This window comes from Ailuropoda melanoleuca, chromosome 2, assembly GCF_002007445.2.
Source record: "Ailuropoda melanoleuca isolate Jingjing chromosome 2, ASM200744v2, whole genome shotgun sequence".
Lineage (NCBI taxonomy): Eukaryota > Metazoa > Chordata > Mammalia > Carnivora > Ursidae > Ailuropoda > Ailuropoda melanoleuca.
This window is the reverse complement of record NC_048219.1, coordinates 146,208,465-146,235,759: the sequence shown is the minus strand read 5'-3', so window position 1 is coordinate 146,235,759 and position 27,295 is coordinate 146,208,465. Positions and strand designations below refer to the sequence as shown.

At 39.0% G+C, this 27,295-nt stretch overlaps 1 protein-coding gene across 2 annotated transcripts; it reads right to left on the bottom strand.

The window, feature by feature from the left end:
* Positions 1-1,566: 1,566 nt before the first annotated feature.
* Positions 1,567-27,101, bottom strand: PLEKHA3 (pleckstrin homology domain containing A3). Of its 2 annotated transcripts, none has more exons than XM_034654808.1 (8): positions 26,695-27,101; positions 22,700-22,816; positions 16,675-16,788; positions 13,989-14,125; positions 12,077-12,241; positions 8,824-8,867; positions 6,214-6,329; positions 1,567-3,607 (listed from the first exon to the last, which is right to left on the bottom strand). In XM_034654808.1, exons 1-8 carry the CDS (start codon positions 26,732-26,734, stop codon positions 3,480-3,482), a joined length of 861 nt encoding a protein of 286 aa, XP_034510699.1. In that variant the 5' UTR covers positions 26,735-27,101; the 3' UTR covers positions 1,567-3,479. The 2 variants fall into 2 exon arrangements, with proteins under 2 accessions (XP_034510699.1, XP_034510698.1); XM_034654807.1 differs by having other exon boundaries at positions 16,675-16,830; positions 26,695-27,097.
* Positions 27,102-27,295: the final 194 nt, after the last annotated feature.

Here is a 27,295-nt window from a genome sequence, read left to right as displayed (position 1 = left end):
ACGAAGGGAGGTGAATGACGCAGGTGCTGTGACGACGAAGTGTTAGGCTACTACTGACCTGACGACATAAGGATGATCGCCTGCTTCCAGACCGGCACTGACTGCGGGTAACTGAAGCCAAAGTAAGTGAAGCCACAGAGGGCAAAACAGTAGTTAAGGGGGAACTGGATAGCTAATAATTTTATGAAAATCTGCAGCTAACCTGTATTGGGAGACTGGGAGAGATGGGAAAGAAATAGGGCGGAGGTAGAGATGTAAGAAAAGCAAATCCTGCCTGCCCTGAAAGGAACTCAAGAAACCATTTCTGCAATTGATAAATCAAGAAAAAGGAACACAATATATCTTCAAATAGGAACAAACCACTACGAGTTGAAAGTGCTTACCTCTGGGGCACTAAGCTGGGGCCAGGAGGAACTTTTTTTTTTCGTTATAAACTATGTGCATGAGTTACTTTTTAATAAAAAGAAAGCTCAATTTTTTAAAATGTTTTTCATCAACAAATTTGGTATGAATTCAAAGAAAGGAGAACGGGGGAACTGGGAAGTCAAGAAAAGGAAACCCTCTCTACCAGCTACAACCTGCCTACCCCACCTGGGCTACTGAAAGAGAGACCTCCTGGAAGGAGCTCCAGCAGCCTCACTGGGCTTTCTTTCAGGCCAGCACACACCCTCTACACCAAGTGGCCAAAGGACAGACCTGGAGGCACTTCATTTAATAAAAAAGGGGAAAACTGGTAAAGTCCAAACTAATGATATAGTAATGCATGTGGAATTAGTATTAACAGCAGTTTAATAGTAATATAACACAAAGATATATTTCCTGAGATGGTCATGACGATTTCTAAATACTAAGTGTAATAATGCACACTGCAATCCTACACTTCAGGGTCAAAGGTTCCCTGGTGACTGTGGAAATGAAGGTCCTTCATCCCCCGCTTTAGAACTGAAATTCAAGTGACAGCATCCATTTCTCAACTTGTCCTGATTGAAGATAACACAATAATTCAATGTAACATAACAGAATTCAAATTTAGTCCAGTTAGAAAAGAATTCGCATCAAAGTCACTTTAACCACGGAGGCCCGGGTTCCCACACAACAGAAACCAGGCACTTAGAAAAGCAAGCACAGGGCTTTGCTTAGAAGATCAATGATTTACCATAGGTCTCCAAACTTCTCCATAACCCGAAGGCCTAGACAAAGCAACAAGGGAATAACCAATATCTATACGTTATAGAAAATTCTGACAAGCTAAAATTCTTACAGAATTGTTCTTACTGGTTTACCTTTTTCTTAAAATTCAGAAAAGTCAGGCCATACTTGAACACAGGGCTCCTCAAAACACAAGGTTCACTGAAGCTTTATAGGTTGCTTCATGTTATCAATCCACTAATCCAAACCTAGATGTCATTCAGGATACATTTAGACTCCCCCCAAAAGAGGATTTCACAAATGTGTTGGTTCCTAAGGTGAAAAAGCAGGTCCCAGTAACAATAAAAGCCATACTGAGGAATATGGCAACACCTATTCAAAGCACCTGTTTCAAGGGGGAAAAAATCATACGACCCAGAAATGATAGTATTTTATTTTAAAAAATATTTACAGAAAACGGTTCAGGAACTCATCTTTTTGGATAAAGCAATAAAAAATGGATTTATTTCCTATGAGTTCAAAAGCCTGTTATAGTGTTCTCATTATAAACCTATTGGTTCAAAAAAAAATACCGACCTGAAAAACTCCCTATCAGTAGCACCTTGACTTTCATGATCTAATCACTATGCAAATTCTTACTACCACAAAAAAAAGCAAAAACTCTGATTACTCAACATGAAACTTATTACATTATTAAACTTTTCTCAAATTAAACATATGAAATACAACATAGGAGCAGAAGAAAAATTCCACTTAATATAGTCTAATGACCTGTGTGCTATTTAAAACCACAAATACTTTTAAGTAGCATACAGTTTATCTAAATGCATATTAATGTATTTAGATTGTTTATGTCTACTTTAAACTTACAATTACAGATTTATTTTAGTGAAGTAAATACCAAATATTAACTCTTTAAAAAAATGTCCCACATAAACCTACGAGAGAAATTTGAAGTGAAATAGGCCACACTATTCTAAGCTCATAGGCAACAAACCTAAAAATATGCCCCATTTGTGTATTCACTGGGAGGTCCAAATATATAAACAAAATCAAAGCAATAAAGAACACTAATAGCACTTGATAAAGATTAGACAGAGTATCAACAATGTAAAAAATACAATGTATTATGTGATGCGTTTGAATGCAAAAACCATACATTTATTAAACATGTGATTAACTTAAAAACACCAAATCAGTTTGTTTTAAAGTGCTCTTCATCCAAGACCTTGGACAAAACCATCACTCCAAAGTGAATTAAAAAAAAAAAAAAAAACAGTTTACAAGGCAAACACTGAAAATAGGTATGCACAGGCACTACCAAAAAAATGCTATTTGTTCTTTAAATAATGCCATTCTCAAATGATGTAGGGCAGTCACCTTGACAGAATTCCTTTTTTGTATAAACAGTCATAAATTAAAAAAATGTCTCTAGATAGTCTAAAGAGCTGCAAACATAATACCTTACAACAGCAGCTTAATGTCTATTTTAGGAAAAAAGCACTAAAATCCTCTTCCATTGAAAGGCGTTTATTTCTCTGGTGTAAGTGAGCAAGGTCACTACAACATTAACCTCTTTTCTAGAACAATGTAAATAACAATGTATACACCTCTTAAATTTGGTAGGTCATAAAAGTTAGGATGCAATCATTTTTTGATGCAACCGAAAAATAAATAAATAAAAGTTAAATACTTTAACCCAACATTTGGTATTGACAAATCAGTAGTGTCAACTTCACATATGAAGGACAGCACAGTCTGGTTTTCTAAAAATCCTCAATATGTCACGATATTTGGGCTAAAAATATTTAGAATATTAAATGTTTCCTTTTGCTTAAAGGAATACAATAGAGTCACCATCAAGCTGCCATCGTAACTCATTTTTAGCTGGGGTAAAGTGACCATCTGGTCCATGGCACAAGTTACATATATCACACTTCTGTCCAACAGAAACCTTATGTTTATAAGATTTCATGTTTATAAGCTACAATACACACTGACTAATCTGTCAGTCCCTCACAGTTTTTTAGAAAAATATCTACATTTGTCCTTATGGAGGTCAAAATGTTACACCATCATTTGTTTAAAAAAAAAAAAAGATGCACATTCATACTGTGAAGTTATTAGGAAAATACTCTTGCAAATAAACTATATAAAGATAAAATACACTTCAAAGGTATGTGGGTTGTTTTGTTTGTTTGTTTGTTTGTTTTACAGTATTCTATAAAGTGCAGAGAAATCCTAAGGGAAAAACTACTCCCTATAACATAGTTTAATTACAGCAGCTTTTGCATAGCAATACTTAGAGGAAGTTGGACACTTCCATTTCCTCAGGAGGAGAAGGATGGAAGAGGATCTTCCGATTCAGATTTTTTTTTGGCCATAAGTCTGCTTTCTTCGGGAATGGTTGCTGATGCCAAATCTCCATTAAGCGTACTTCTTGAACAGTGAACAGGTCCTATTAAGAAATTAATTAAAAGGTTAAACATCCTATCAATATTAACTCCAGTTCTCCGTGGAAAAAAATTTTTTTTTAATTTCCTATTTAGGAACGTGAAATTCCTTCAGTTTCCTATTAATTTTTTGATTGTTTGCTTAACAGAGAAAAATCTCACTTTCCCACTATTGGCAGTCATAAGGAGAAACTTCACAGTTAATGAAATAAATGATGAAGCGACCCGAAGGAGAGCTATTTGTTTTGTCCACTGCTAGAACCATGGCTGGCATATAACGGGCAGTCAGTAAATATATGCTGAAGTGAATATCGTCTTAGTTAACTAATGATTTTTCAGCCTGATTGTTGTAATGCTGTTAGTATCCTCCTTGTTTTCTGGGGGGGAGAAAAAAAAACCCAACAACAAAAAAACAAGACCCAAAAAAGGTTACATGCCTAACCCAAGATCCCACAATTGGTAATAGAACTAGGACTAATTCAGGTCTTGCTCTTTTCATCTAAGACTTCCTGAGCAAAGCTGACAAGGTACCTCACACGGAAAGTTCCCATATTTCCACTTGGAATACGACTCACAGAACTATCACTGCAGCTCCAACTGAACACAGCTAAACACACTGGCAGGGCCCCATTTCAAAACAACTGCACTTTTATATGCACACATTATCTGAATTTACCATGAATGTTTACTACTTTTGTAATTTTTTAAGATCTAGTTAACAGAAAATAGAAGGCGTTCTCTCTCTCAAGGAAAAGAATATCTGGGGATAAATATTCCTAGTGGGGCAGCCACAAAGACATGTACTTTCTAAAGAAGAGCACTAATTCAGTCTCCGCTTTGTCAACTAACTAAGACACTAACCTTTAGGATAAACAGAAGGAAATCTAAAGATAAAACTTCTGACCTAGCCACACTTCCCAACTTAAAAAATGTCCTGGAGAACTGAGATATATGTATGTATATAAATACGGATGCATGTGTGTATGTGTGTACATGTGTGTGCAGGTATATGTGACTAGTTTTGTTACACTTCTTAACAGCTAACCATGGGAATGCTAAATGGAGACAGACATGCACACTGAGAGCTTATGAAAATTGTTTTCAAAAATTCAAAACCAGGGTGCTTAAGAGAGCTAAGAAAAATGGCTGGATTTTTTTAAAAAAACTATTTTCGCCATCACAAATGGAATTGATCCGCCTAAAGTAAAAAGGAACAGCATCTAGAGAAAAGTACAAGGCAGCATACAGAATTCTTTCATGGGCTCTAGATTCAAAGGGTCATGTAAACCAGGCAGAAAGAACAAGGTAAATCAGAATCTATGTTACCTGCCTCTGGCTTTTTCTTCCCATGCCTAACCTCTAACCCTCTTCCTCTTATCTCTTCCAAGTTGTACTAAATTGGCCTGGGAAAGTTTCTTTCTCCTTTCCCCTTTCCACCCTCACCCCTTTTCCTTCCTTCTTTTACCCACTGTCCCAACTTAAGTTCAAAAATGGCAATGAGCATAGAGTTGTGCTATATATTAATATACAGTTCTGGAAGAAAAATGGACAACAAAAAAAAAGAGGCCATCACCTTCTAAAAATCTGAAAATGACCAGCAGTCCCTCTCCAAACTCCACCATCTTCATGAACTTTATCTTGCCTTCTCATTAAACTGTTTAACCTTCTGGTTCAGTAAAACAGCTCTACCTTAATCAAGGATTTGCTGGACTTTTCCAGGCAACCTAAAGAAATCTAAACATCCTTTATCATGTCATTTCCACAAGAGAAATAAAATCTGTGTTCCAAACAACAGACTTACAAATTGTTGGAAGACGACCTATGCCCAAACTAGGAACTGTATATAATTTCCATCACACATGCTTCATGGGCAAGAGTAAAGACTCTGAAAAGCCAAAGTCTACTAACGGAGTTGTAATAGTAAGACCTGTTTGTGTTCACTGGAAATCATGGTCACTACTATCTAACTAGATATTCTGACATACTTTCAAAGCTTTCTCTCTGAAGAGAAAAATAACTAAATTTGAACATAAACCACAAAACCTTTCCTAAAGTATTCAATCATAGTATGCTGCCTCTTTAAAGAGAAAGGGAGAAAAGGGTACAGGAATAAATGCTACTATAATTTACCACCACCACCAGAAAAATTTACTTTCCTTGTCCATTTCAAATTATTTAAGTAACAATGCTGATTTTTTCCCTCTGATCTTAGAACTTGCCTTTATTTTCCCCTAGAATCCTACCCACAATTCACACTTTCTTCTAAAATGTTTTTGAAATGTAAATATAGTGGGAGTAGAACATTACTAAGAGATTACTAAAATGTAGAGGGAAGAAATTTTGATGTTATCTATGTAAATCAAAGATATGGCACTTACACAGAGGTATTCAGCACTTCTCAGGTAATAACAACGTAATAGCAATGTCTGTAAGAGGAAATACGAGCTTCTGTTCATTGTGTGCTGCTCGCCTGGCTCTGAAGTAAGGAATGAGTCCAAGAGCAAGGCACAGTGCCACCTATCAGTGTCCTTCATTTATTTCAACACTGAAGAGTGCCACAACGATTCTGGAGAAGAAGCCAAAGAAAGAGGCAGAGCCCCGTGTAACTTACTATCCGGGTCTTCGAGAGGGATATCACTACAGGAGTCCGTATCTGAGGAGGCTCTTCGGCGCCGCTGGGAGAGTCGGTGAAGTGTAGACACTGGTTCTTTCACAGAGTGGCTACTCCTACAAATTAAATAAAACTCATTATTCTGTAAGGCCTTAAACAAATGACAACACCCTCAACTCAACTGGCATGGTTTTTCTGTTTTTGTTTGTTTTTTAGAAAGAGCGAGCACGCATGTGAGGGGGTACAGGTAGGCCGGGAGGGACAGAAGGAGAGAGAATCTTAGGCAAGCTCTACAGTCAGCACGAACCAGACATGGGCCTTAATCTCATGACCCTGAGATCATGACCCGAGCTGAAATTGAGTTGGACACTTAATGGACTGAGCTACACAGGCGCCCCTTAACCGGAGTTTTAAATGACTTCTTCAAAAGAAAGAGGAACTATTTTTATTTCCAAATTTCTATTTTAGCAACATTCGACTCCTTCAGAGGTCAGGCCACAGGCAAGTCAGAACATGTAGAATCCAGCTGGTAACCTGAATATGACCTCTGAGCCAAACTAAATGGAAAGGGGGTAAAATAAAGCAACCTCTTTTATAGAGAAGGATCCAGCGAGACCATAGACATATCAGATAGTTAACAAATGTCTGAAAACTACAAGTTATGACTTCACAAGTGCATGTGTCTAGTGTCAATCCATATCTGATCAAAAAAAGCAGAGTGAAAGGGACAGGCAAGTAGGTAAGGAACATGCTAGAGGTCAACTCACTGACAGCAGCAAAAACAAACAGACATGGCAAATGGAGGCTACAAAAACTATTTTAAAAAGCAGTCTGTGGGGCTCCTGGGTGGCTCAGTCAGGTAAGCGTCAATCTTGATTTCAGCTCAGGTCATGATCTCAGGGTGGTGAGACTGAGCCCCTATGTCTGGCTCCACACTTAGCGCTGAGTCAGCTTGTCCTTCTCCCTCTGCTCCTCACTGCCACACCCCACCCCGCCCCGGCTTGCACGCCCGCGTGCACACACTCTCTCTCTCAAATAAATTAATAAGTATTAAAAAACAAATAAATAAAAAATAGTCTAGAAAATCAGAAAACTAGAAAAATCAATCTAAAATATCCAACACAGAAGCAAATCATCACCACTCAACAGCACTTCAGCTACCACTGTATGGAAAGCCCAACATTACTGTTTGTGATGACAATCTTGATTTATCAAGAAAAAAATAATTTTAAAATTATAATTATATTTGGGGCACCTGGGTGGCACAGTTGGTCAAATGTCTGACTCCTGGTTTTGCCTCAGGTTCTGATCTCAGGGTCCTGATCTCAGGGTTGTGATATCAATCCCCACACCAGGCTCCTCGCTCAGCACATCTGCCTAAAACCATCTCTCCCTTCCCCTCTGCCCCTCTCTCCCTTTCCCTCTGCCCGCCCCTCTCTCCCTTTCCCTCTGCCCCTCTCTCCTGCACATTCCCATGTTCCTTCTCTCTCCCTCTCTCTAAAATAAATAACTTTTTAAAAGAACTCTAATTATATTTTATCTAACAAGGTAGAAAGGATAAAATATAGTTCAGAAAAATTTCCATCATAAAAATAAAAATTTGTAAAAGGGATCAAGCTTCTATTTTTCTAGAAAACTCAGCTGGTGAAACTCTTCATTCCCTGACAGGATTGGATATATATATATACATCACAGGGCTCCTCTGAGCACATGATAGTTCAGAGGTTACATAATCATGAAAGGGGGTGGGGAAAAGTGACAATATTAAGGGCTCAGTTAGCACTTTTTCTTAATGTACAGAAATAAAAGCTACTGTCATTATAATTTCGTCACTTTCCAAAGAACCAAATAAGACAATCAGAGCAACTTAAAAGACTGACCCACCAAGATGAAGAATACTTTAGTAGCCTGGGATACTGGCAAGATCTATCTAGAAGATAAATGTCTTAAATGTGTTGATATGAATATATACTTTAAAATATCAATTGGTTTTTCTCTTTTTCAGTAAGATCTTTAATTCTTAACGAAACAACAGATCAGCATGAATATATCACTATTAAAAGCTGTCGTAAGGGGCGCCTGGGTGGCACAGTGGTTAAGCGTCTGCCTTCGGCTCAGGGCGTGATCCCGGCGTTATGGGATCGAGCCCCACATCAGGCTCCTCCGCTATGAGCCTGCTTCTTCCTCTCCCACTCCCCCTGCTTGTGTTCCCTCTCTCGCTGGCTGTCTCTATCTCTGTCAAATAAATAAATAAAATCTTAAAAAAAAAAAAAAAGCTGTCGGAAAATGAACCTAAACTTTGGACCCTTGATACCTCAAAAATGGATTTCTACTAACCATCATTTGACACAATTTCAAACCTTTTAAAAAAGTACAAGAGCTGACAAGGTGCTTACCTTGCTGGTTAATTTTAATTTAGTCACTCATTTTATCTTCACTAACTACCTACTGGGGCTAGGCCCTATACTTGGATATAATGCTAAGCACATCAGAACCAGGCTCTGCTCTAAAGAGTTTCCATCCCACACTACTTCATGTTAAAGGGCCAAAGAATTCTCTAAGTAGGTATAATTCTGAAAGAACCTGATTAAAAAGAAAAGGTTATTTTACCTCTCTGAGCTGCAAGAACCAGGATGGCTGACAGAACGCTTCATCTAGAAATTTAAAAAGAAAGTGAGCATAATCCATACATCAAGTAGAATAATACAACTCTAATGTATTATCATTATCATAAACAACACAAATTTGCTCAGAGGAAAAGAAGACTGGCCAAGAAATTTACCTTTTACAGACTCAAGCAACACTATCAGCACAATGTCAAGCTTTGTCCCTAATAACCATTAACTGGAATCCTTCTGAACACATATCAAAAACATGCTAGATCCTTTTCTCAATAATAAAAAAATTTTATATTTTATATGTATCATATATATGTGTGTGTATGTGCATTATATAAAATATTTAAAAAGTATATAACCAATCCAAAAAACCATACTATTTAAAGGAATATCTAGCAAGCCAGAAAATATTCTAATAACTATCTCTCCCTCTCTTTTCTTAAAGGCCACAAAAAGAGTCTGGTAGCAAAGCCTCTCTTTATAATTCATTATTCAGGTAGCTGTTATATAGATGTTCTAAAGTATGGTTTTCATGGAAGATGGCATTAGTAACTAAAGTCTTTAAAGAACTCAGAAGAACCCTAAGTCTCAAATAGGTCTCTAAAACATATATTTTTTAAAAACTTTAAAAACCTGATTAAGAGCATTAATAAATACAACAAATACTATAAACTTAATTTAAAAGATCCAACTACTTCCCCCCAAAAATAGAAGAAGGTCCCCAATTAAAACAGATTATTTCAACGTTTAGCAAAGTAGCAGAAAAGCAAAGTTTATGCTACAAGCTGAGGACAGTTGCTTTTATATGCAGGGGCTCAAGGGTCTTACAAGTCCAAGCTAACATCTGTGTTAGGTAAATGCCTACTGTATTTGTAACAGGAGCCACCACCAGCTGCTCTGAGAAGTCCCAGCTGAAATGACAACAGATATGACCAGCCCAATTTATAGTCCAGGAACACTAATATGATGGACATCGAGATGCAAATGGATATTAACACTTCCTTTAATAGAAATCAAGTCCTTTGGGATTCCTCACCCAAGGACATCCCCACTACAATTATCACTCAATCTGTGGGTCAAAATGACGATTGTTTGAATTTCTGATTATGATTTGAAATAAAATTGAAAGCAAATTTATTCTAGGAGGGACACAATGAGATTGACTACATAAAGTAGTTTAAAAATCAGTTTAAATAGTTTTAGAATTCTCAAATCTTTCAGTTTTATTTTCCATTTACTCATATTATTAAAAAAAAAAATTTTCCCACAAAGACTGTCTGAACTTTTTTCCACACTGTGCCTCCAGAACTAATTATCATAAGCCACAAGTTCTGCTTGATGTATGAAGTAAAATGGCAAAGCAAGTAAAAATAAGCAGCCTCTAACCAATATTTTTTAGATTAGCTTATTGGACTTTCTGTAATGGCACTACTGATAAAAGGTTCTGATTTAAAAACAGACAGTTATTATAGTTTCATAGACAGAAAATACACATATGACCTTTCTGGACTACAGAGCATTTGTAACAGAATTCTCCTCAGAAATTCAAGACAAAAACAAGGCAGCTTTGAGGTGGTTTCATTGCATTTGATTCTATAAAGTCAAATACAGTCATATTTGTAGTAAAGTCTGTACTTGACACCTTAAAAAACGTGTAGCCCTTATATAGCAATGTCAGGAACATAGCGCTAGAACCGACATCTATGGCCATACCATCCCAAACGTGCCCAATCTAGGAATATAACACTCTATATACATCCATCTCAAAAGATCTTTTCTTGTTCAACCATATAGGTTATTTCGCAGTTCATAATACATCTATAATTGTTTTATAAAGCAATATTGTCAAACTGTTCTACTGAACACTACTGTCCTATGAGATGCTATTCAAAAATAGACAAGATGGGTCAAAAAAATTTCAGAAACAATGCACACCACCTCTCCTTCTAAGAGATTCATAATACATCAGCATAAAAGAGGTTCTAAGAAGTCCTATGACAGGGGCTCCTGCGTGGCATAGCGGTTAAGCATCTGCCTTCGGCTCAGGGCGTGTTCCCGGCGTTATGGGATCGAGCCCCACATCAGGCTCTTCTGCTATGAGCCTGCTTCTTCCTCTCCCACTCCCCTTGCTTGTGTTCCCTCTCTCGCTGGCTGTTTCTATCTCTGTCGAATAAATAAATAAAATCTTAAAAAAAAAAAAAAAAAGAAGTCCTATGACAGAGAAACCCAATTCATTTACGTTAACCTAGCACTTCCCAAAATAATTTGCCCATAAAACGCATTTTCATAGTACACCTATCCTAGAGGACATTATTAGCCCATCATACATTGATTAGAAAACAAAGATCTAAATAAATTTAGGTACTCATCTTTACTTAATCTCATATAGCTAATTTGGCTGGGGTGGATTAAGGAAATAAATTGTAGGAATAAATTGTACACTATTCTTTCTTCTAACAAATGAGCCTTCAAGTAATTGCTAAAATAGTAGCCAGGTGGCATTTTTCCTTCTATAAAAGGGCCCCTGAAAACACTTAGATGAAAGAAATGCAAAGTCTCATCAAACCCTGTCTCACCTACTAGTTCTGCACAGCTTGCCTGAGCAAGTTTATTAGCTTGGGAAGGACAACGAGTCCATCGCCCCCAAAAGAGTACTTGTTGTCCAGGGCAATCAGAAGGAAAGAAGCTAACACAAAGTACCTGCGTTAAAGAGGTCACCCCCTTTGCAATGACCTGCAGGTGGAGGAGACTCTTTATTTTACAGATGAAGAAAATGAGGTCCAGAAAGATTAAGTAACTTGCCTACTCAAAGGGCTCAATTCCAAATACGGACTACAAAATACTGTTTCCCCTACATTGTGTTGCTTCAAACCCCTTAAAACTCCTATAGATTTCCTTAATTTTACCCCTTCGCTTAATCTTATCCCTAATCTTATCCCGAGGAGAGCAGTGCCCCCAACCTCTTCCATGTCACAACACCCACAGAGCATTATAATATTTCCCCAGCACACTGGGGTAAATGGCACGGTCCTCCAAGGGGAGGCAATCAGGACTTTGGCACACGCTGAGCCCAAAGAGCTGAAAGCCTCCAACACCAAAGATGAGTACAATCTAAAAAAAAAAAAAAAAAAATTCAATCTGTTGACTATTTCCCTCCCACTGCCAGTTTCCTCCCTTAAAAATAAAAACAAAAACAAAAACAAAAACAAACATGCAACATCACTGGAAGAAAAACAATTCCCAACCATTTGAACAGGAGAAGGTGACACAGGAGAAACCAAGGGATCCGGATGGGACAGCTGAAACATCTCGGGTTTAAACTTGGCATTCGCTATCTTCACACATTCCTCAAGCGTTGTGATGAATGTATTACATGTGGCACTGAGCAGAGAAGAGGCTTCATTCATGTTCTGAAAAATTACACACTGAGTTGAACAGACTCACACACAACTATATGGAATCATGCACCACATTCTAATCAAGTGACTAAACATTATCTCCAACAGACACCTTACTAGCTTACATGCAAATCTACTTAAAATATACTACCTTAGAAAATTAAAGCAATGCATGAATAAGAAATGTCTGTTCAAGCAAATAATGTATGAAATTAGAGTCTAAGAAAAAATGAGTTTTGCCTTTAAACCAAATACCAACCATATTGAAAACTATGTATAAAAATGTATCTTAGATAAACCTAACCTAAACAATAATTTTCTAAGTATCCGAATTCCAAAGGAGGTGACAGCAGTGGAACACCCTGAGAGTTACTTAATGGCAGAAACAATTCATATCTGTCCTGAAACCCCTTCTCCCACTTCTTCCTTGCTAGAATACAACCCCTGATATTTTTTTAAGACAGCAGTGTGTCCTGACCCTGGGGGATGAATACAGACTGGTCTGAGCCAGTCCTGGCTAGTCCATGACCCTATGTCAAATACTGATATTTCTTACTTTCCTTTGACCCAGACCAAAAAAAAAAAAAAGAGAGAGAGAGAGAGAAGTCCGCTGAGAAGGTGCTGAGACTTTTGTTCCCAGATAAAAGCCCGGGACAGCAAGTTGAGAAGGTCTCTTTCTCCACCCTGGTTACCCCAACTGCCTCCTGCATCTTTGTGACCTTGGCGGTCACCCTGAAGCCTTGGGCATAAGGGGAAAAACCAAATACACCAAGAATGGCAGAGTGGAAGGACAGAACAAGCCCAGGTCCTTGACACCGTCACTGAGCTGCTGGAGCAAATTTGAGGGCGCTGACCTCCAGAGCGTTTGTGGTGGAACAGTAAATGCCCCTAGGGTTTAACGTGCCTGCAACTAAAGGTGACCTCACAGAAGACTGCTCCCTACCAGGAGAAGGCCACAGGAGGGGCAGGAAGATTTCCTGTCCTACTTCTCCCAAGTTAGGTGAAAGGAGACTGGGAACCATGCCGGCCTTTCACCCAGAGAACAGTAGGGCCCACTGATTCTCCTTTAACAGAAAGTGTGAACCTATTTCATAGCCAGGCCCCACAAATCTGAAATTTGATTCCTATGTTACTGTTCTAGGACATTTTTAAAAAGTTCTTTGATAAAGCTAAATCATCAACTCTCAGTCACTGAAACTGGGACCTTATTACCAAAAGAAAGAGAAGAGCCATTGCCTAGTGATTCCAGCCCAGAGAACAAAGCCTGGAATGCCTCTTCCCCCCCTTCCCCCGCCAAACTCCAAATCATCGGATTGGCTGCAAAGATAAGCCTTGATTCCCCAGAGAAACTTGCTGCTTCTTGCTTTACTCTGGTTGCACAGATATAATCTAGAAGATTTTATAGATACCCAGAGTCTGTAGTAGGGACAGCCCAGGATAGCTAAAAATAGCTCATTTTGAAAACGCTTCTCTGCCACCCTATGGGAAGAAGCTCACCCACCAGGGTATTACAAAGCATAACCAGGGGCGCCTGGGTGGCTCAGTCATTAAGCATCTGCCTTCGGCTCAAGGCGTGATCCCGGCATTCTGGGATCGAGCCCCACATCAGGCTCCTCCACTGGAAACCTGCTTCTTCCTCTCCCACTCCCCCTGCTTGTGTTCCCTCTCTCCCTGGCTGTCTCTGTCAAATAAATAAATAAAATCTTTAAAAAAAAAAAAAAAGCATAACCAGACATGAAGGGATCATCTTTGTATATACCTCTATGCTGGGAGATGAAGGATTCTCATCATGGTGAACAAATTCTTGGATAGTATGTACTTGCTGCATTAGGAGATCACAGTAGAGGCGAAGTTCAGACATTTTGGTTTTCAGAGATTCACTGGTTTCACTTATTTCTGAAAAGAACATATATAAACATTCAGTTAGATTGTTTTTATATCCTTTGAGCAATAAAACAAAATGGAATCATTTAAAAAGTAAGGCAACAGATATAAATACCTGTAGCTTAAGAGGTGGGAGTTCTTGGACATAGGATACAAGGGTCTTAAAGAAACACCTTCTCTTCAAATAACTGGGAAAAAAATGGGAGTCATATATCTGACATGAAGTTTAGGTAGATTAATTTCCAGAGGCAGGGTGATGACCACTGGATTTTTTTTTTAAAGATATTATTTATTTTGAAAGAGAGAGCTCATAAGCACGTGAGTGGCATGAGGGGCGAGAGAGAGAGAGAGACTCTCAAGCAGACTCCACACTGAGCATGGAGCCCAACACAACTTGGGGCTCCATCTCACAACCCTGAGATCATGACCTGAGCCAAAATCAAGAACTGGTCACTGAACTCACTGAGCCACCCAGGAGCCCCAACCACTGGATGTTTTATACAGGACATTCCCATTCCATTACTCATCTTTCATTTAAAAAGTACGTACATTTTTTCTTTCTTAAATTGTCTTTTCTAAACTTTACATATTTCTCCAGTGATGTTCGGTTTTTCTCTTAATAATACACAAATTAATAATTTATAAAAGTTCTTACACATTAAAGAGAGCAATCTTTCCCCTGTCCTAGATACTGAAAATGTTTTTCCAGATCTATCTGTTCTCTTTCAGTTTTCTTTATTGTGCATTTTGACCTATAGAAGTTTTTAATTTTTATGTAGTTAAAATTATTACATAAACATCTTGTTTTCTTCTGTTCCTTTCATAATTTCGCCTTCACATTATATTGTTTTCAGAATTAAGAGCTTACTTTCTTTTCTTTAATATGTCCAGACACAGTAAACATCCAGCCATAATCTCAGCCATTCACTTACCAACACCTTCTCAACTAGCAGTGTAAATAGCAGAGGAAGCAGGGGAAAATACACGTAGTAAATCCTGGTATTTCTCCATATTCCCTGAATCAGTGGCACAGCTTTTGTGATACTAGCCACAAAGTCACTCTGGCCACAGTGGGCCAAACCAGCTCTATCTGCCCATTTGACCTACCCTAAATTAGTTTCTACTCAAATATAAGTCCATTCCTTCTTTTTTTTTTTTTAATTGTACATATAATGAAATTTACCGTTTTAGCCATTTTAAGTATATAGCTAAGTGACATTAAGTACATTCACAATGTCCTATAACCATTAGTCTCCAGAATTTCTTCATCTTCCCCAACTGAAATTCAATAATATAGCCCCATCTCCCCTGTCCCCTAGCCCCTGTCAACCATTATTCTACCTTCTGTCTCTATAAATGTGACTACTCTAGGTACCCCAGTAAGTGCAAACATATAATATTTGTCCTTTTGTGACTGGCTTATTTCACTTACCTTTCTAGATTCACCCATGTTGTAGCATGTGTCTGAATTTCCTTCCTTTTAAAGGCTGAATAATATTCCATTGTATGTATACTACATTTTGTTTATCTGTCTATGGACATTTGGGTTATTTCCACCTTTTGGCTATTGTGAATTTCCATTCCTTCTTACCCTACCTTTAGCCATACTCTACCCATGATGTTCTTTCATATATTTTTAAATTATTATAAATTCAATTTTGGGCCTTCATTTTTCAATACCCATAATTTAGTGTTTTCAGTAATCTAACTAACTTCTACTATTTTTTAATTATAAAAGAAATATATCCTCAATGAAAAATTTTGGAAAACCAAAAAATATAGAAAAGAAAAATCAAACAACTGCAAACTCACTACCAAAATATAAATTTTTTTTTAAAGATTTTATTTATTTATTTGAGAGAGAGAGCATGAGCAAGAGGAGGGACAGAGAGAGAGGCAGAAGCAGATACCCCGCTGAGCAGGGAGCCTGATGCTTGAAAAGTGAGTCTCCTTCCCACAAATTACCTTTCCAAAGGGAACAACTTGACCAACTTTACATATCTTTCCTGAGCTGACCAATCAATGGATTTGTAATTTTGTTTTGTTTTGTTTTAATTGTATTTATTTATTGAACAGAGAGAGAAAGACAGAGAGAGAGCACAAGCAGGGGGAGTGGCAGGCAGAGGGAGAGGGAGAAGCAGGCTCCCAGGATGAGCAGGGAGCCCAACACAGGGCTTGATCCCAGGACCCTGGGATCATAACCTGAGCCAAAGGTAGACACCGGACTGAGCCACCCAGGCGCTCCTAGGTATGTAATTCTGAATCCCGCTTTTTTGCAATTATCATTTAACACTGGGCATTTTCTCACATTATTAAAATTCCTTGTAAACATTTTACTGGCTATGTATCAACTTATTGTCAGCCTTTAGTTTACTGAACCATTCCCCTAAATTTCAACCTTTGCATTGTTTACAGTTTTTTTTACTATGATGAGTATCTATGCATGTAAATTATCTACATTTCTGATTATGTCTTTAGGATAGATTACTAAAAGTGCAAAGGACACTTTACATTTATGTTTAACAAAATATTCTCATCACAAAAGAAAAATTTATAGTTACCTTTTTCTTTTTTCATCCTAGTATCAGTCAAACAGGCTTTGGAGCTCCCCAGAGCAACCAGCCACCTCTGTCTTTCCGCCGCGTTCACCGCCTTCATGTAGAAATGCTGCTCGCCTGGAATGATTAATTCCATTCTTGTGTTGTCTGCTGAATGGACTATGATGATAAACACGGGGGGATACAGTCACGAACTTCGGCAATTTGGGGAGAATCCATCACTCTCACACAGTATTAGATGTTTCAGACACACTGAAGACAAGAAGTCTCGCTTCAGGATGCAGGCACTGCCTCTCCCTAAAGGGCTATCTGGCAACCCCTCAAAACCACACGTTCACATATACTCATGCTGGCTGGGGGCCCAAAGTGGCGGTGGCAAGAGAAAGAGAAAACAGCACTAAAAACTAAAAACTCCCTCTCTGGGGGCTGCCTGTACTACTTTAAATACACAGGCACTGTCCCACTTATCAGACATGTTTTATCGATTTCTTTGAAAGCAAAGTCTGTGTTTTAGTATCCCCCAAGCCTAGGACAGTGCCTGACATTCAGAAGCACAATAAACGGTACCTACGGCCACCTTCCATTAGCACAGCAGTCCAGAACTAAGGGCACACCAAAAGCATGAGTTTTTGAGATCTTCTCCTCTTCCCCCCTCATCCTGCTCCTCCTCTCCTACACCACCGCTGCCCTGATACTCTGACAAAAGAGAACTAATCAAGGATTATACCGAGCCAATCCTCAATCTTTGTTTGAAGATTAAATTTGTGGTACACTGTCCTTAATCAACAAACATTTACTCAGCTCAGAAGAGCTGGTAAAGGGGGAAGATAGGAGAGGAGAAAGAAAGGAGTCTTTGCTCTAACAGAGCTGACAATTTAACCAGGGAAAAAAACTGACACACCAAAAATAACTGAAACAACTAAATGATAAACTCTTTGGTACAGAGACATCTGGTGTAATTAAAATGAGAGAAAGTAAGAAGAGGTAGGAAATAAGGCCTCAGGAAGAAGGATGTGACAATAGTAGTATTTAGTTAAGGGAAAAACTCCATTAAAAAGGCCTAGATGAAGAAATAAACATAATAAACATAATCCTGAGTAGACAAGCCTAAATACAGCCTGTGTTGTATTACATGGTAATGATATTCATGAATGGACAAGCTGAGTTGAGCCAAATTTTCAGGGGCCCTGAAAGTCTGACAGAAGCCCTAATTTATATGATCAATTACTGAAAATATTGACCAGATGTACTATGGCAAATAATGCCACAAAAGCTTTGCTAGCTTATTATTCTACTTATAAAGACCATCCTCAGATGTAGATAGTGAGATATATAAACATGCAATAATCAATGATGCGTGCAAAAGATTTCCAATCTAGGATAAAACTACTGAAATCCCCAGGCTCCGAGAGTAACTCTTTTTTAGCTACTTGTTAATACTAGTGAAAACCAATAGCTACCTCAAAAGAAAATAAAGCTCTAATTTCTAACAATTGTTGCTACAAATGAAAATAAAAGGACTCCTTTTTTTTTTTTTAAGTAGGATCCATGCCCAATGTGGATCTTGAACTCACAACCCGATCAAGAGTCGAGCACTCCACCAATTTAGCCAGCCAGGCACTCGAGGATGACTCCTTTTTAAGCATAACAAAATTGGTGTGTTAATCAAAGATGTCCCCTCCAGAGTAGTGACCTGAGAAGACAATAAACTTAAGAACAAGACTCCCAAAACATCACATTCTTAGCATAAAATGGACAAGACCTCTATATGCAAAACTGTAAAACATTACTGAAATAAAAACCTAATTAAATATAGGAATATACCATGTTAATAGATCATAAGACTCAATATTGTGGAGAACATAATTCTCCCTAAATTGATGCATAGATTCAATATAATTCCAGTCAAAATTCCAGCAGACTGTTGTGGAAATTTACAAGCAGATTCTAAGTTGTCTTAAGGAAATGCAAAGGGCCAATAATAGCCAAGACAATTCTGAAAAAGAACAAAGTCAGAAAACTTAGACTATCAGATACTAAGAAGTATAAAGCTAAAGAAATTAAGACAGTGTGATATTGGCACAAGGATAGAAAAGCAGGCCCTTGGAACAAAAGACAGTCTAGGAAAAGACCCAATGTACACGGTCACTCACTTCGTGACAAAGGTGTTCCTACAGTGCACTAGGTGAAAGGCTGCTGTTTTCCATAATCGATACTCAGTCAACTGAATATCCCTACAAGCAAAAATGAATCTTAACCCCTGTTGATACCATATATAAAAATAAATTTTAAGTCAATCACAGACCTAATATGGACTTAACTAGACAAGGTAAAACAGTAAGACTTCAAGAAGAAAAAAGATTTACTAAGCAGGACATAAAAAGTTCTAATTTAAAAAATTGAAAAACTGGACTTTATTGAAATTAAGAACTTCTGTTTATCAGAAGATACCTTTAACAGAAAGAAAATGCAACCCACGAAGTGGAAGAAGACACTGTATAAAGACTCATTCAGACTATATAAAGAACTCCTACAAATCAACATGAAAGATAGCCCAACTTGGAAATTAGGCCAAAGACTTGAAAAGGGACTCCAAAAGAAGAGGATGTTCAAATGGCTAATTAATATCTGAAAGAAAAAAAAAAACCTTATCCTTAGTTATTGAAGAAATACAAGTTAAAACCACCATACCAGTATATACACTAGAAATATTCAAAATCTTAAAACTGATAATGCAAGTTTTGGCAAGAATGCAAAGCACCTGGAACTCTCATTCTCTGCTCGTTCAAGAATAAATTGGTACAACCACTTTGGTAAACAGTTTGGCATAATCTACGACAAAGATTTTCTCCTTGGTCAAACTTCAGTCAAGCTCCTCTGAGCCCTCTGCTTGACTAGGCCTGCCTTGGGCTTCCATCTCTGTCCTTACAGGGTCCAATTTTAGCAGGAATTCTGCTAAGTCAGTTTAGCCAGAATCCTCCACCATCAATATCTGATTACTCTCAATCTCTGAAAAAATTTCTCTACCGCCAACATCCCCCAGGTAATATCTGATCACCCGGCCTGCCTTCAGCAAGAATCCTAAAGGTCAGTTTAGCAAGAATGCCCCCTACTCCCTGATGTTTTCTCTTAGTAATTTTCCATCCACCGACCCCCCCCACCCCTTGGCTACAAATTCCCACTTTTCCTTATCATATTCTGAGTTGAGCCCAATCTCTTTCCCCTACTACAAAACCCCACTGCAGTACTCCCTATACTTATCAAGAGAGACTGGAATAAAGTTGGTCTTACTAGCAAGTATCAAGAATAATTTTCTCTTTAATACTGCTAAAGCTAGATGTATTAATACGCCCAATGCCTCAGCAATGCTACTTCACTTCCAGATACATACTGAAGAGAAATGCATACATATGTTCAAAACAAGAAATATATAAAAATCTTTATGGTACCTTTACTCATATAATCCCAAATGGGAAAAATATATATATACAACAATACTAAAATGGATAGCCAAATTGTGGGATAATCATACAGCAGAAATACTACAAATCAATAAGAATGACTGAACTATTACACAGAACAACATGGATGAATTTCACAATGTTGAGTGAAAGAAGCCAACACACACACAAAATACTGATTTATTCCATTTATAAAATGTTCAAAAGTAGGCAATATTTATCTATGGCAATAAAAGATTAATGGTTACTTTTTAGAGGAATTAGTGGCTGAGGACACAGGATAATATCCCAGCATCTGGGATGCTGATAATATTCGAATTCTTAATCTGATTGGTGGTTACATGAATGTATGCATTTTGTAAACATTCTTCAAACTGAATATTTAAGATTTGTTTCCTCTTCTGTATGTTATTCTTGAACAGAATGATTCCTTCAAACAAACAACAACAGTAAAAATGCTGCTATAGCTTGAAACATTTTAGAATTGCCTTAGGATTCTGCCACTAAGTCTTTTAAATATCCTCAAGGGTGGAGAATCTTTGAACTTGGTAGTTTGATTTCTGACTTTCACCAAGTACCATTTGGAATCAAATCTGGGGAATAAAATGAGATAAAACCATCCTTTAAAAAAAAAAAAAACTCATGCTTTGAATGTGTTTTTCTTGTGCGATTTATAAACTGGTTCATAAGGCAATTCTTTTTTATTTTTAAAGATTTTATTTATTCACCTGAGAAAGAGAGAAAGAGAGAGTACACATGCACAGTGGAGGGAGAAGCAGACACCCTGCCAAGCAGGAGACCGATGCAGGGCTCGATACCAGGACCCTGAGATCACGACCCGAGCCAAAGGCAGCTGCTTAACTGACTGAGCCACCCAGGGGCCCCCAGATGGCAATTCTAAAAGAGGAGCTCTAAAGTGTTACAGGTGATGATGGTGCAATCAAAAATAAGTACATCAAAAATGAGTAGCTGGAAGGCCAACACTTACTGGTATTCATTTCAGTATGTTTGTTAAAAATAAACAACAAAATCATACCGCAAATATTTCAGAGAAGCCGCAGTAACAATACACTAGACTGAAGTGTTTCTGTAACTTAGATAGCTATGACTTCCTTCCAGTAGAATAGTAGTAATTCTCAACTAACGGGAGCGTGTTACAATCACTTGGCAGACATGCATTTTGGAGAAGGCTCTCTGGATGACACTGATCTACCCCAAGTTATGAATCACTGCTGTGGAAAGAGCCCTAGTGGTAAGTCTTAAATGAATGTGAAGAACCAGATGTGTAGCAAGCAAAACTTCTATTTTGTCTCCATGTCTAAATCATACTAAGAACCACCATGAAACCACACAAATTTAGCAATCCAGCCCTGGAAAATGTAACATAATGCATTAGCTGGTGCTTTGGTTTAATCTGAATAAGAAAATGCACAGAGCAGGAAGATTACTCTGAAGCATTTGATAGCTATGACCAAGAGCTCACTGTGTCGGGGCGCCTGGGTGGCATAGCGGTTAAGCTTCTGCCTTCGGCTCAGGGCGTGATCCTGGCGTTATGGGATCGAGCCCCACATCAGGCTCCTCTGATATGAGCCTGCTTCTTCCTCTCCCACTCCCCCTGCTTGTGTTCCCTCTCTCGCTGGCTGTCTCTATCTCTGTCGAATAAATAAATAAAATTTAAAAAAAAAAAAAAAAAGAGCTCACTGTGTCACAGAAAGTACCCTTCGGGAAAGACAAGTATTCAAGCTACAGAAGAAAAATAAAAAAGGCCTGTAGGTGTTTGATATTCACTCCTCCAGTGCTTTAGTTTTTCCTTCAATACCTTGAAGAATTCAGTATTTTTGTTATCATTTTATCTGATCTCTCCTACCTACCTCCACCCCACACAACCCAACCTCACATACAAATGAATCAATGGTCCATGAAACTTTCCACCATGAAAATTACAGCATGACCTATTGCTTTATTTCTTCTCTTTTGGGAGAAAAGGAAAATATCTCTATCACCCAGAAGAGCTTATCTCTGATTCAGCAAAGAACTAGAGTTTATGACTCTGACTTCATGTTTTATCAAAAACCCTACAGAGCTTGCCTCATTATCTTCAGCTTTTTTTTTTTTTTTTAATAAGCTCTATGCCCAACGTGAGGCTTGAACTCATGAACCCAAGACCAAGAGTTGCACGCTCTACTGACTAAGCCAGCCAGGCACCCTGCCTCAACATCTGTAAAACTCAGCTTCTAATCTTCACAATACCTTTACCATGAGAATGAAAGAGAACACTTGTGGACTCAGTGTGGACACTGAAGTAGCATCCTCAAGAGATCATTTTTCAGGTCCAAATTGGAAGACTAACACTATAAAATTTTTGAATTTCAATTCAAAGTACACGTATAAAATGAGAAATGCAAAAAACTGTGCTTAACAATGCTAAGTGCCACTCGTAATTGCTAAGGAAATACATTAGAAGAGCCCTATCGGACTAGAAATACTTTTTTCCCCTTTTTAGATTGCAGTGAAGAACGCTTTACTTGCGTAACTTCAAATTTCTCTAATTTCACATATTCACTTACCTTTAATTTCACAAACTGCCATCTTTATACTTCCTTTGCTCCCTTTGCAAACATCATCTTGTGAATCATAGTAGGACAGGATTCCATTATCTAGAACAAACCAACGAGGCTGCCAACCTACAAAGATTATAAATAACAAAAGATTAATAAGAAATTACTTTAATTCACATAGAAAACTATGATTTCAAAATTTGCCATCCGTGTTTTCTGGGTCTGAAGTAACATTCTGACAATGAAATTTTTAATGGCCAAGGTTTACCCAAAATGTTCTTGCCTCAGTCCCACCTTGTTGGGAGAGCCTTCTGCAGAAATCTGTCGATCAGCATAGATATAGAGAGTAATACCTTTATTCTGGCTCACAACCTTCTCATTAACAACCCATGAGACTCATCCTCAATAATAACCCTACACGAGGTAAAACATGGCTTCCCCCTTTCCTGAAGGGAAGAGAGTTGGGTTTCAATGCAATTGAAAAAGCAACAGAAACACAGATTCTAGCCCCAGCTCGATTGTCACTCTTTAGTTAGATAAACTGAAACAAATCTTTTCATTTCAATATATATAAAAAATTCTCAGTCTCCATAATGATTGGATTGAACAAGAGGACCTCTCAGGTGCCACCCAGACCTTTAATTCTGCAATGTGACCTTCACCTCTTTCACATTTTGCCTAAGCAAACTCCCTTGCACAAGTGAGTACTAAATGAATTCTAATCTCTTCCACGGAAGCTGCACAGTCTGTGGTGAGAGCATGGATTCCCCACACTCCCTCTCTCCTTGCCCCGCTACTGCACAGCTCAGGCAGAAAAGCTAGAAAATTCAATCATTCATTTCATTTGCATTTATTCAGTGACTAGATCGCACAACCGTCCTAGACTTGGCTCTACGGCAAAGCTGAGGATGAGGTTGATGGCTTTCCTCAGAGTTCAACTGCCACTCTTGCAAGCCAAACTCAGTGTTCCCTAAAATCTTATCAAGCATGCTACTAATTTACAACAGTTCACTGGTTAATAACACAGTGACCATGAGCACAGTGCCTCACTGAAGGCAGTGTGACTATCCTTGTTCTTTCTGTAACTATTAAATCACAATTCAGCCTGGTTACATTAGACATAGCCTGCTATATGCTTAATCAATTCAGTTTTTCCAGGGCCAAATAGTACCAAATAGTTTTCAGGGAGATTCATTCTTACCTCCTGATAAAGACCCAGGACTTATCTCCCCAAATAGCTTTTCCTGTAACACTTTTGAAATGACATCATAAAGAGGTTAAATTTCACAAGAGGGAATGTCATAATACAGTTCAGAAAGATGGATATCCAAAATAAAAACTTTTCAAACACTTGGAAAATTCTTATTATGAAACACTATAACCCTTAATGAGGCCTAGCCTAACAAATCAAAAGGTAAGTTCTTCTGGTACATGAACTTTATCTTGTTTGTCACTGCATTCCCAGCATCTAGAATGGTGCCTCGCACATAACAGGTGATAAAAAAAAAACGTATTTCTCAAGTGATTAAATGAGTGATTAAACGCCAGAAAAGTGGGATATTGCACGTTATCCATGCGAGTAAAGATATGCAGTTTATTCCATGAGAGTATATTTATATTGAACATGCACAGAAATGAGGAAACCATTATCTTTCCAAACACTAATTCACCGAGGCAAACAAATTATAACCAAGGTGGTAAAAGTACACTCCACTCCAGGTCCAGTATGCCTATAAGACAAATTGTGACTTTGTAAGCCTGCATTATTGTGATTCAATATCTCTTTAAAACAAATAATAAGCAAAATGACTCATGTAGAATTTGTAGTAATTTGAAAGGTGACCAAAGTTAAATATATTAAAATAATTAAGACTGTTATCTCTACACACCTTTTTGAAGAAATATTTAAAACAATCTAATTGATTCACACATTTATACAACAGAGGACTATATCTTTGTGAAAAAGATTCATAGGCGTTCTTTTAAAAAAAAACCCACAAAACTTCCTTTTTATTTCAACTACCAAACGTTACTGAAATCCTTAATCTCTACAAAGGAGTCTCAAAGAACACTGTCATGAAACTGAAATATTCCTTCAAAATCATTCAGTACGAACAGCTGCTCATTCTTCTGACCTAAGATGAACTAAAATTAATAATCAGTATGCCACTGAGTCAAATTTATATTTTTAAAGTGGAATTCTTCCAAACAAAAGATTTCATTTCAGCAAGCTTCTACAATGCATACTAGCAAGTTGCTTAAATGCTCTGCAAACACTAAAAGCTTAAGCACATGTGGTTAAAAGCTCAACCAGCTGGGGCTCAGTGCCCTAGAAGAGAAAGATGGCCACCAAGACCACATTCCACTACAGGAATAAATTATGAGTCATCTCAGTAATCACCCATTGCTCTAGGCTAGGCATAAGTGGTTCCTCCCAAGACACTGTGGACACCATTGCTTATGAGAGTTTGCAATGAGATGATCATTTGCATTTCAAAGCACAGAAACCACTGTCTTTAAAGTTAATACCATATCTCAACCAAACAGCTTAACTGTTCTCACAACTGCCCAAACAAGAATGCTTAGGAAAAAATATTTACCTCGTTTTTTAAAAGTTTCCTGCTAAAACATGTTATTTATAGAAACAAACTCTTTGACATTTTAGTGTGAGCAAAATAAAACATGCATGTATCAAAAATGTTAAATCATTTGCTGCTATAAAATCAGGCTTTAGCATTCCAATTAATCGGAAAGAAAGAAAGAAGGAAAGAGAAGGTGAGGGGAGAGGAAGGGAGGGAGGGAGGGAGGGAGGGAGGGAGGAAGGAAGGAAGGAAGGAAGGAAGGAAGGAAGGAAGGAAGGAAGGAAGGAAGGGAGGGGCAACCATAGCTCAATGCTTATACCTTAAAGTGTTTATGTGCAGATTTTGCACAAGGTCAGGGTGGACACAAATTGAGTGTACCATGCAGTGCAGTTACCAAGAGGTTCAATACTTTGGGCAGAGTAAATAAGTGGGTAGCAAGTCAAGATGCCCATTATACTGAAACAAGAAATTTGCTACTTAATCTTACTTTAAACCTATTTCCTTTCCTCTAATGTGGTGAGATCACAGAATTCTGGAGTTGGAAGACACCTTTCAAGATATGCTAACTGATCACATCCTGTATTTCACAAACTGAGATCTTAAGAGGGTAAGTGACTTGTCCTTACTGTTGGTTGATGGCAGAGATGGGACTACAACTCTCAATTAAGGCTCTTTAAATGAACCAGGCTGTTGGTTTCATGGAAAAAGACCCTTCCTGGCTGGCCTCTCGTTTCTAAAGAAACACAAATTCTTCGGAGTTTTTCCTTCCAACCCACTTCATGGGTGACATGACACTGTTCCACTTCTGTGTATTGCCCTGTTGTCCGCTATTTCTCACCCTTACCTTAATTCCAAAACATAAAGATAGCTCACTGACAACCAACTCTTAAGAGAACGTTATCTGGGGACGGTTTAACCACTTAAACAAGAGAACTTTTAAAATAAACCGAGCTAAAATTTCCTATAAATGTGAAAAATATAGACAAGATTTCTTAAAACTGAATCTTGATCCTACAGGATCCATTCTAGTCCTATACCCTGAGAACTCAGTTATTAACAAAATGCCGAATCAAGTGTAAGGATGGAGACTGCAACAACACACGCCGAGTGACTGGAAATTGTTACGGAAGCCACAGGAGGAAGTTAAGTATTATTACACCGGGAAAGAAGTGGTCAGGCGCATTTCCCACCCTTAGGAAGGTGCGCAGTCTCGAACCATCCCCTGCAGAGGCCAGTTCTAACAGGGGACAGAGCGAGGGATTAAGCCCGGGAAGCAAATGGAACCCGTTCTCTGTGAGGGTCACTACAAGCCAGGCAAAGGGAGGGGCCCCTGACCCTCCTTTTCCACAGGCCCCCCACATAAACCCGCCCAAGGCCCCCCGCCTCTTCCCACCGCCCCCCGGGGTACCCGAGCCCTCTGACCTGTGAGATAGTTGGTCCACTTGTACAGAACCCCCTCCATGCTTCAGAGCCCGGCGTCGCGCATCCTCCTGGCCGGGCGCCGGCCGCGGTGCTGGGTAGGCGCGGAGCCTGGAGCCCCTCCCGGGCACTCCCCGGGCAACCCCGCCGGCACCGAGCCGTCCTCAGCCCGCGCGCGCGCCGCCGGGACGTGGCGGCCCTTAGAGGCCGGGGCGGCGGCCGCCGCGTGGAACTCGGGGGCCGTCAGGCGCGGGCTCAGACATCCCCGGGCGAGCCTCGGCGGCGGCGGCGGCGACAAAATCACGACCGCAACCGGCCTTCGGCTCGCGCTTCCACCCACACGGCTGTTCCCTCCCGCGTCCCGGCGCTCCCTCCTCCTCGCCCGCCTTCCTTCCCCCCGGGCTCCCCGTTTGTTTTCATTGACCCCGACGTCGCTTTCACTTCCTGGATGAAAGGGGCCGGCTCGTCCCGGGAAACCCCTCCCCGGCGGCGGGACTGAAGGAGCGGGCGCGGCCTGCCTCCCAGCCGCGGTGCTAGAGGCTGCGGGAGGGGGCTGGCGGGCGCCGCGCACCTTTGGCCTCCCAGCCAGGCTACCAGACTCCTC

What these genes read in the sequence shown, in the direction of transcription:
- PLEKHA3 (XM_034654807.1), bottom strand. Translation starts at nt 26,734, where the DNA reads ATGGAGGGGGTTCTGTACAAGTGGACCAACTATCTCACAG. An exon ending in TAGGATGAAAAAAGAAAAAG is followed by an intron (nt 14,126 to 16,674) that starts GTAACTATAAAT and finishes TGTTCTTTTCAG; the next exon opens with AAATAAGTGAAACCAGTGAA. An exon ending in CACCTTCTCCTGTTCAAATG is followed by an intron (nt 8,868 to 12,076) that starts GTTGGGAATTGT and finishes TTAAATTTCTAG; the next exon opens with ATGAAGCGTTCTGTCAGCCA.